This window comes from Trachurus japonicus, unplaced genomic scaffold (genome assembly GCF_045865225.1).
Source record: "Trachurus japonicus isolate A0001 unplaced genomic scaffold, Traja_1.0 AP030748.1".
NCBI lineage: Eukaryota > Metazoa > Chordata > Actinopteri > Carangiformes > Carangidae > Trachurus > Trachurus japonicus.
Genome location: NW_028220881.1, coordinates 28,101 through 39,145, shown reverse-complemented (window position 1 = coordinate 39,145; position 11,045 = coordinate 28,101). Strand labels below are relative to the sequence as shown.

At 43.0% G+C, this 11,045-nt stretch overlaps 1 protein-coding gene across 1 annotated transcript; it reads left to right on the top strand.

The window, feature by feature from the left end:
- Nucleotides 1–5,404: 5,404 nt before the first annotated feature.
- Nucleotides 5,405–8,503, top strand: LOC146960074 (disintegrin and metalloproteinase domain-containing protein 17-like). The gene is made up of 6 exons (XM_085772640.1): nucleotides 5,405–5,555; nucleotides 5,665–5,795; nucleotides 6,524–6,691; nucleotides 6,999–7,055; nucleotides 8,026–8,145; nucleotides 8,354–8,503. Exons 1-6 carry the CDS (start codon nucleotides 5,405–5,407, stop codon nucleotides 8,501–8,503), a joined length of 777 nt encoding a protein of 258 aa, XP_085628766.1.
- Nucleotides 8,504–11,045: the final 2,542 nt, after the last annotated feature.

The window sequence follows — 11,045 nt, the reverse complement described above, 5'->3', positions numbered from 1 at the left end:
GCAACTGCTCTGAATTGACATCCAGGACTATCACTGCATCCACCAAGTCGGCCAATTTACTGTCCAACCCAGCACCGTCTTGACAGCTTATATTGGTCCTCCATCCATGCTCCTGATAACTTCCAGGGGGGCTCCAGAGCACGAGGAACATTTGTGCCTATCAGAATCTCCACATCTGCATCTAATTTCTGGCAAACAGACATGCTTTTAATGTGAGGCCATTTTTCCAAGTCTCGCTGCTGTTGGGGGATGTTGCTTTTTATCAACAGGCATCCTATTTTGTACAAACAACTTTGGTATTTCACAATTAAAAACATCACTTTACCAATCCTAGCAACTTCCAAATAAGATGCAACATGACTGTCCACTACTTTCTCTTGTCCCATCGTGCGCCAGAGAGAATCTTTGTTTTTCCTCCAGGAAAGGACCAAGCTTTATCCATCAGACCCACTGTGCAGGAAGACGCAGAGTACATCCTGGACCAAAAAAGGCGTTACGTTTCAACTGCCCTTTGACCTTTTACTTGATTTGACTCTGGATGGTACGATGGCAAGTTTTACACATTCCTGGTTCACCGGCCCTTTTCCCAGTGATGCGACCACTAGTTTGCACTTCAACCACACTGTCGTCTGCTGCCTTTACAGAGATGCTCCTGTCCTCCTGTTCATTTTCCCTTTGTGGATGTGAATGTGGCAACATTTACTGGGGGTGTCGTGAGCCACCATATTTTTTTGAATGAAGACGCTTCCTGCACTCTCTTGCTGATGTGCCCAGTGCACAAGCAGGCAAAGCAAACTCCATTAGTTTTCAGGAAATTCATCTTTCTCACCATGAGCTTTTCCTCTCCAATAAGATGTACACGACTCCAGTGTGTGTCCATGGTTCTTACAGTAGGAGGGCTAGAACCTCTCATATCCATCCCTCCTGTTGTCTGGTGGAGCTCCTCTTTGAACTGGTAGGGTATCCGGTGGTGGCAAAACATGCTCCCCAAAACCTTTGACATGATACATGGATTTTACTCTGCCGCTCTCCTTGACTGTTGGAGCATCCTGTTATGTCTCCAAATACAGGGTCCATAACAATCTTCACATTGACGTTCACATGAAAGTTACAATAATCAACAAACATAAACTCTGCGAACTGCCACCTTTCCTGTATGTTAACAAGCTGATGTACGCCACTTGTCTCTTAGCCTGTATGGAAGCTTCTTAATCCACAGTGAGCCATGAATGTTTGCTGATGTATTCAGGTCACACAAGTTTATTATACGTCTTTCATGGCATATACAACATCCACGTATCAAGAACAGACCGAATGCTTGTAAAGACTTAGTATCTTCTAATTTTAATTGATGGCCTATGATAATATTTTATTCATGTAAGCAGATTGCTATGGACATGATCATTTCCAAAATGTTCATGGACGTAAAGCCTTTGCCTGTAGCATATCCCATTTCCATTCAGTCATTATGTTGACAGCTTCTGATTAACTGCTGTGGCTGCCCCCTGGTGTATTGCTCCACGGTAGTGCAGGGCTAGTTCCATCCCATTAGCAGCCTTTTGTTCTATTGTTTGTCAAATGACTGCATAAAGGGCATGGTATTGCCAATGGAGGATGGAGGTAGGATTGCCGTCCAAAGATTTTGCATGTCCCTTTTTGGCAGAGATGCTTGACTTTGCTGCTCGCACCAGCCATTGATGTTATTTCATTTTGTTTTTCCATTATAGAAATCATGTTATGTTTCACTGCTGATGTTCCTGAAAAGAAGGTGTGCATTAAACATTTTGGAAGATGAAACGCAGGGGGCGCTGCATCCTTAGAAAACTGTTGGATCTGATGGTTTTGTTGGCACCAAAGGCCCCTGATGTAGATAGTTGCTCCTTCAGAGTGACTTTGATCTTGCACCTCCAAAGCATGGATTTAAAGTTCTTACCACAGGCGGTGGTCCTCCTCCATTCCTTTTCAACTTTTGTATGGTAACAAAGGACTCCTGCATGGATATTAAGTCTTTTCTCAAAAATATGACTCCATGCCATCCAGTTTCTTAGAAGAGAAGGCACTCCTTACACTTGATCCAGGAGGTTCTCAAAACATTTATTTTTGCATGGATTGCGGCTATCTCTGCTTTCAAGTATGGAAGCCGTTCCTTTTGTTTCCTTATTTGCTCTTCCTGCTGTTCAAGAGCATGCTCTTTCATTGGAGCAACTTTTGCCCGATGCGAGCAGGGCAGCCATTGTCAGCCTCCAGCTCATAAGTAAGGACGTGCAGATTACAGTTGATGACACATTAGATCTTATGCTATTTTTCACACTGCCTTGCTTTGAAATGCTGTCATGTGGTGCATATTTCATCATCCAGATCATTCATTTTGAGGATTTTGATGAAATTGAGGCTGTTCTCCATTTTCGCAACCATTTTTTTCCCTCATGGGTGCATCCTTTTCCATGATGAGGCCTCCTGTTGCTGGGGCCTTTCAGCTTCATGTGAGTTTCCAACAAAGGTTCACCTTTGATGTATATTGATTATTTTAAAACCATGCTTGAAACATCCTCAATGCATCCTTCTGCTGTGTTATTGACCTTTGAAAACCATGGCTCTTGTTTTTGTTGTTCGTCATTAGGAATTTAACAGCTCAGAGGATTCATGCAAAGCAAGCAGCATTATCAGACAGTTGTATTAAAACATTCAGTTGAGATTTTGACCTGTGACCATTTTTTTCATCCCCCCTGCGATGGAGCTCTTTCAGAGACATAATCCAGCCCTTTTATTTCATCCACTTTCCTTTTAAGTTCCTTTTGGGAATTGATTCAATTTTATTCATCATGGCCTTTTTTCATGTGAGAATTATTTTTCTTTTCTCTTCAGGTTTGCCAACAGTTGAACCCCAGCATTTTGTTAGCACTCATTTTTTAATGCACAGATTAGTGATCACAATGAGAATCCAATGCAAAGCCAGCACTATCAACATCCACCAAGAATCGCGTGGGAGAATAACTTAATCAATCAATCCAGGCGCTGCACAAACACACACTGACCGGACGCATCAGTTCCAATCACGTGCATCAGAACTCTCTTCATCAGCGTCAGTTGAGAACACAAAGGCCAACACGCTGGTACTTCCAGTCATCAGCAAACCATTTCAAAAACTGTTTCCAGCAGGTCCAATCGATAACAGCAGCGAAGAGGTTACATACCGCTGATCACCATGCGTTTGGTTGCCGGCTCGATGCGCTGTGAGGCGTTCCATCGGTTGCGATCAATCATTCAATTTCCTTTGCTCAGTCGTTCATTTCATACGTGGCTTTGTCGACTCCGGTCCAGGTTCAGTTTGTCTTTTTTGTGACACTAGTCTAGGGCGACTATGGATTGGATTTAATGGTCGCCGTTGTAGACTAAGCGATGGGAAGTGTAGTTTTTACTTGTCGGACGCGCTTTCAACAATTTAAAAACTACGGCTCCAGAGGTTGTCGTTTTACAAAAGTTTATTAAACTAAAAACATATCAGTGAAACAACCCCACATAAGCCTAAAAAACATCCAAAAACAGTGTAAATTAGCGGTCAGCAAAAAGTAAGACCTTCCCCCCTCACCCTCTCAGTTCATTCATCCCCAGGTGAGGAACAGCTGATTTTACTATGCTTGGTGACGTGCATCCCACCTGACTCCTCCCCGGATGTGACACACCCACACACACACCAAACACTACCTGGCATCTACAATGCATATTTTATGATGCTGTGTATTTCAGGTGTAGGTTAATATACACACACCTCAGGAGGCCTGTTGACTGGTTAAAACAAGGTAATCAGTAGATGGGAATTAACTTCAGATTTAGTCACGGATCACCTTCAAACTCTCCTTGTCATGATATTTGAATTAATTATACATCAACACCAGCATATATAGGATTAACACAACATACAAATGAATAAAATGATCTAAAAGTATACATTTGTTTATTATTAATTGGATTATTCAACAAAATGTTAAAATTATAAAACCATCCTTCAACTTAAAGCCCGAGGCGACGTCTTTAAACAGTTTATTTTGCTCATCAAATGAAGAGAAATTGACTCTGGAGCCTGAAGTCTGTGATTATTGATTAGGATTTTCAATCAATCACTTTTTAATCAAAACACAGCTGCGTTTTAATCTTCACTGTTTCTGCTCCAACTAAGATAAATAAATCATAATAACATCTGTTCTTTGTCGCAGCAGAGAGAGTGAATCACTGCGATTCATATGTTTATAATTTACATAATGTGATATTATGTGATAATGAAGTTTAGGTGAAGAGGTGCATTCTGGGAAATATTTTTTGTGAGTTGATGAAATTACTTATCAATATGCGCTTCCATTTAGACATGATGACGATAAAGTGCAGGACAACACGGTGTTGGTTAAAAACAGTTTCTTTTTTTAAAAGGATTTGTATTTCCATGCTTTTATTTTGAAGGGATGCTGCATGTTTTAGAAGCCTTACTTCTGATTTCCTGTTTGTCAGACTCAGTTTATTGATCTGGTCACATCGATTATTGATTGAAATGTTAAATTTTTCTAATTTATTTACTTTACGTGTACATACTTTCTTTTCTTTGTCTTGTTTATTTGATGTTTGTTTATTTTATTTCATGCTCTTATATCTTATGTTTTGTATTTATTTATATTTACAAGTTTACTATTTGCCTTATTGGTTTGTACATCGATTTATTTGCAAAATAAAGTAAAAAAGCAAAAAACAAAACACCAACAGAGGGTTGAACAGCTGAGTCATGTGAGTGGCGGTGAGCGTCCGTTACCTTGACGCCGGCGATCTCGATCATGAACATGGCGGCGCCCAGCACGTGTCCGGCGTGGTAACACCAGAACTTGATGCCGGCCACTTCCTTCACCTCGTGGAAGTTGTTGGTCTCGATCTTCTCCATGCTGTCCTCCAGGTCCGTCTCCGTGTAGAGCATGTCGTCTGCCGAGATGTTACTGTCACACACACACACACACACACACACACACACACACACACACACACACACACACACACACACACACGCACACACACACACACACACACACACACACACACACACACACGCACACACACGCAGCATCAACACACTGCTGTGTCACAGCTCCACCTGAGCGACAGGCAGCATCACTCCCTCTCTCTTTGTCAGCTGTAAAGTGACTGAGTGTGAGAGTCTGTGAGGGTCCAGATACTATAAACATGGATGGAACAGCACCTACCCACTTTCATGTTACCTTGACAACAACATGTTGACTAATAATTTACAGTTTACTTTCAGAAGCACAAGGTGTGTGAGGGACAGACTCACAACAACAGATGCTCTTGGATCAGATCTGATCAAATCATCTAACAATAACCAAAAAACTACTGTGTGTGTGTTGTTATGTGTGTTGTGACAGGAAACAGCAGCGAGTGTCCTCCTCCTGAAAACGCTCCCGATAAGACGGCGTGTCTGGACAGCGGCGAGTGTCTGGACGGGGAGTGCGTTCCTTTCTGTCAGGCCGTCCTGAAGCTGCAGCCCTGCGCCTGCAACGGTAACGACCACACCGGCGTGAGACCAAGGTGGTGGTGGTGGTGGTGGTGATGATGATGATGATGATGCATCCGTCTCAGTCTTGTATCTGTTCCCTCTCGTCTCTATAGAAACCAACGCGTCGTGCAGAGTCTGCTGCCGGAGCACCAGCGGCATCTGCGCCCCCTACCAGGACAAGACGGGCAACTTCCTGTTCCTGCGTAAAGGGAAACCCTGCACCGTGGGCTTCTGTGACGGAGCGGTGAGTGGAAACACACACACACACACACACACACACACACACACACACGGCAGCTTTAAAACACATTGAAGACAAACTTCTAGCTCAACTACTATGAGTGTGAAAACTATTTATTTGGAACTAGAAATGGCTTAAACCATCTGTTGATGAATGGTATGACATCACACTCATTCCAAATTTGAAGACATCTGAAAGCATTGGAAAGGTATATTTCCCTGAAAAGCCCCTCTTTTGTTTAAGTTTTTGGTTAATTATTTATTTCCTTGTGTTATTATAATAGAAAACACCCCATGTTCACGTGTTATTATATAAAATGCTTTGTAAAAGGGGGAAACCCCCCCCCCAAAAAAAACACATTAAAGACAAGCGGGATGTGAGTGTGTGTAGGTGGGTTTACATGGAGACTTTTTCCTCTTTCTGATTGAATCCTTTCTGAATGAGTCTTTCAGGTCAACTGTTTACATGATTTGATTTTATTGTTTTATACTTTTGATCGATTTAAGAAAAGGTTTATTCTGCCTCTGTGAAACCGAATGAAACTTGATTTGGTTTGGGCTTGTTTGTTGTGATTGAGCTGTTTATATGGAGCATTTTCATTCAGTTTGGACTCTAAACCGAATCTAATCTGAATATTTGGCTCCATGTAAACACAGCTTGTGTGTGTATGTGTGTAAACACAGCTTGTGTGTGTGTGTGTGTGTGTGTGTGTGTGTGTGTGTCTCCTGCAGGGGAAGTGCATGAAGCAGGTGCAGGACGTGGTGGAGCGTCTGTGGGACTTCATCGACAAACTGGACATCAACACGTTTGGGAAGTTTCTGGCCGACAACATCGTGGGGTCGGTGGTGGCGTTCTCTCTGCTCTTCTGGGTTCCTATCAGCATCCTGGTCCACTGTGTGGTGAGTCGGCTCCCGTTCTGGTCTCTGTCAGGAACTAAACTAAACTACACTCAGTCACACTGTTCTGAATGACGCGTTACAGAGATGTATTACGACTAATACTAAGGGATTAAGGTGCTACAGCCAGAATCTGAAGGATGATAAAGTCTTTCCTGTCTGTTAGTCTGTATAGATCAGGTGGACAGTCATTTAAATATATATTTTATAAGATGTGCAGAGATTAGTTTAGTTTACTCTTGTCTTTTGTCTTTTCTTCTGTGAACAACCTCCTTCAGGATTAATAAAGTTTCTTTATCTTCTTCTTCAGGACAAGAAGCTGGATAAACAATACGAGCAAACCACAAAGTCTCTGTTCTTCCCCAGTGTGAGTATCTGATTGTGTGTATTTTAGGGATGTCACAATTACTTGTTTTTCACAATTAATGTAATGAAATTGCAGCAAAAGGAGGAAATATGTCTGATACGAATCATTACCTGGGAGAATGGAGGCTCTCTGCCTTCCACCTAGCGTCTCTTGGCTGAAAACCAACCTTGTAAGATCAGAGCCTCCGACCCGGTGTCCCAGCTCTCGTCTCTGCGGCACCGCCACACAAACGTAACCCGTAATCTCTTGTTTATGACAGATAAGACTACACAGATATAAACATGGTAACATGGTAGATGATAAATAACGTTATCCACCGCTCCATGGATTGATTTCTCACCGGCTTAATTGTTGAAAACAAACGCACATGGAGGAGAGGAGGGTTAGAGACAAAGAGGAGGAGAGAGTTCATCTTTAACCATCAAACTAGGGATGTCACGATTACTTATTGTCACAATTCCTCGTGGTATTAAACGCCACAAGTAATCTATCGTAAAGATTTCTAAATACTGTCACTCTCCAAAAAAGATTATATCGGAACCGTATTGGCAGATGTAGCGCCAAAGTAAAGGTAAATGCACAGAAACTGGTCCATTTACCTCACGTAACATTAAATTGGTAGGAATTTAAATGTCAGTGTGCCATTTGTAATAATAAAATGTAAAAAATTATTAAAATAAACTCAAACATTTGGTATAGATGACAATTTAATGACTTCAATATTTCAAATACTTCCTCTGGGGGAGTAATAATTGGTCCTATATTAATGATACTTAAAATATTTTGTGTATATTATCAATAATGTAGTTATATTTTGACTATATTTGATTTTACACATTCATATATAGTGTTGTGAAATTAATTAATGCATAATAATCGTGGTAATCGTACTACCGTGATTATTTATCCAAGAAAATTTATAATCGTGACATCCCTACACCAACTCAACTGACTCTGTTCATTTTCCCAGAATGCCGAGCTCCTGAGCAGCCTGGAGTCCGCGTCCGTCCGGATCTTCAAGCCTCCGACCTTCCCGACCACCAACTGCGCTTTCCAGCCGTCCGGTCCGCAGCAGACCAGCACGCCGCCGGTCTCCGGCTTCGGCTTCGGCCCCGGTCCAGACTCCTGCTGTCATCCTCCTCTTCCTCCTCACCATCCTCCTCCTCCTCCTGCGGTGGCGGCCCCTCCCCCACCCCCCCCCACCCCCCCCACCACCACCACGGGACTCCCCCCGCATGGCCACCATCCAGGAGGACCCGAGCTTCGACTCCCACCTGGACGAGGAGGCGCTGCAGTAGGCGTTCGGCCGCCCGGCGCAGCGCTCGGAGCAGCGGCGGCGCTCCTTCGAGGACCTGACGGAGACGAGCGCGGTGAGTCGCAGCGAGAAGGCGCTGATGTTCCGGCTGCAGAGGCAACACCAGATCGACACCAAGGAGACGCAGTGCTGAGGGACGGACGGGACGGGACGGACGGCGCCCGGTTTGTCCCGCTCACGTCCTCCTGTGCTGGTTTCACAAACTTTTACGACTTTTTTTATTTTTTATTTTCTTAAAGCGGCTCCGTCCTGAAGCCGCCGCACTGACGCTTTGTTGCTGCAGCAGATCTCAGTCTGGTCACATCGAGACACATTCAATCAGAAAAACGTTTTTAATGAATTTAATTACAATCAGAGTTCAACCGATTATCGACCGATATTTCCCTTTTTTTTTTTTGATAATCGATATCGGCCGTTTTTTTTCACCGATAACCAATAAAATAAATGTATTTTTAAACGCATAAACGCACTCCTTTGGCTCTAACGAAGCCGTCTCTCTTGGCTGTTTAACAATGTCCCAAAGGTTTTCACAGTGAACAAAACAGAAACAAACTGTTGACTGTATTCAGTCTGATCCCTGGTGTGTTATTTTTAAATTTTCATTTTTACTGCAAATGAATATCGGTTAAATATCGGTTTCCTTGATTACTAATGATCGGTATCAGTATCGACCCTGATAAAACCATGAGTTGATCCCTAATTATAATAAGAAAAAGAAAAAGAAACAAAACGTCTCCTTCCAGTCGTCGTCCTGTGTGGTCAGACCGTGGTTTCAAATCGCTGCTCCGTCCGTCCTCTCCGCGTCTCTTTAACGTCCTTTAGTGACTCGAACTAACATATTGTCCTGTTGAAGCTGTGGCAGCGAGGGGCCGCTGCTGGGTATCGAACCTTCTCCAGGTATCAAACCGTCGTTGGTGCTGATTGAACGGTGCTCAGATCAGATGTTGCTTCCACAATCAAACTGTGTTTAACTGTGGTGATCGATCATCTGGTCAATACTTTTATTCGTCCAATAAAATGTCGCTAAAGCTCCGATTGGTCCCCGCCAGCCACCGTACAAACTCAGACCAACTCGTCTTCTGATGACACACTACACGATACGACCAGCAACTGTACGCTCCTACGTCCGTTTTTAGTTCTTGAACGTCCCACCAAAGATTTTTTTTTGCTCCTGAATGTTACACGTTTATTTCTGTTACATAAAGTCGTCGTTCACTTTTATAGCTGAAGCCCGGCTCTCGTTTTAGTTCCCTAAAGGCCAAATGTAACGCTTGTTGTAGCTCAGTCTGTCATGTTCGTGTTCGAAGGATGAGGCCGTGTTGATAGCAAGTACTTAGTTTAATGTCTCACGTTCTCAACAACATACATGTGGCTTCATGCAGTCTTGCTCTACTGTGCTATATGGTACGGTAAGCTGACTACTAACCAGTACTGCCGCCTAGCGGTCAAACATGTAATAACATCTAATCATAACATCCCCCCTTTTCTAAGGTAAAATGCATTAACATGAATCATCACATTAGCTGTGTCAGTTATTTCAACCATTTCACATTCAGCATAACTCTGCAACACCTAAGCAGTATAAACAGTTTATCTCAGATTGCATAACTCATATCTAAGCCACTACTAGACCATTTAGAACACATTCACAACATCAATCAATATACATTTTGTTCAACATGTTTAACATGCATATTGAATTGTCTTTGTTTATAAGTTCAGTCTATCAGGCTTTCTGATTTCTCTTGTGGACCTTCTTAACTCAGGTTCGCTTGGAGTAGGTGTGTGAGAGTCAGTGTTACAGTCCATAGCAGGTGTGGGAGTTACCTGAGATTCACCACAGGTTACACTGAGCTCACCAACAGTCCCTTGAGGAGTCTTTAATAGACTGCGACGATTGCGTCTGAGGATTTGTCCATCATCAGTTTTCACCGTGTACGATCGTGGAGCAACTTCTTGCAGGACAGTTGCTTTTGTACTCCATCCATCAGCATCCTCAATCCTGACTGTTTCGTTGTTAGTCAGTGGAGGGAGATGCTTGGTTGTTCTGTCATAGAATGACTTTTGCATCATTTTCTGTTGTCGTAGCTTACGTTCAATCTTTGAGTGATTCTTTTGCTTTAATTTGTCATCTTGATGACTTGGCAGTGTTGTTCGTAGCTTCCTCTTCATCAGCAGTTCAGCTGGTGATAGGCCGCACTGAAGAGGTGATGCTCTGTAGCTCAATAAAGCCAGATAGGGATCCGAGTCACTATCAGCAGCTTTCTTTAGGAGTTGCTTGAGAATGTGAACTCCTTTTTCAGCTTGCCCGTTTGACTGTGCATAGTGTGGGCTTGACGTCACGTGCTTGAAATCATATTGCACTGCAAACTTCTGCCATTCTTTGCTGCTGAAGCAGGGGCCATTGTCGCTCACCACGATGTGTGGGATGCCATGCCTGGCGAAGATAGATTTAGCATGTGTTATGACACAAGTTGATGTTGAGCTTGTTAGTAGCGCCATCTCAGGGAAGTTTGAGTAGTAATCCATTACCACTAAATAGTCTTTTACCTCTGAGATGAAACAAGTCCATTCCTACTTTGTGCCATTGGTGCTGTTGGCACCTCAGCTACCACCATAGGCTCTTTGCTCTGCTTGTCCTGTGTTTCTGGCATGTTTCACATTTACTTACAAGT

Bases quoted from the DNA above. Each gene is read 5' to 3' on its own strand.
- LOC146960074 (XM_085772640.1), top strand. From the start codon at position 5,405: ATGTGTGTTGTGACAGGAAACAGCAGCGAGTGTCCTCCTCCTGAAAAC. The intron at 5,556-5,664 runs GTAACGACCACA...TCGTCTCTATAG, and splicing joins GCAGCCCTGCGCCTGCAACG to AAACCAACGCGTCGTGCAGA. The intron at 8,146-8,353 runs GTCTCCGGCTTC...GCGCTGCAGTAG, and splicing joins AGCAGACCAGCACGCCGCCG to GCGTTCGGCCGCCCGGCGCA.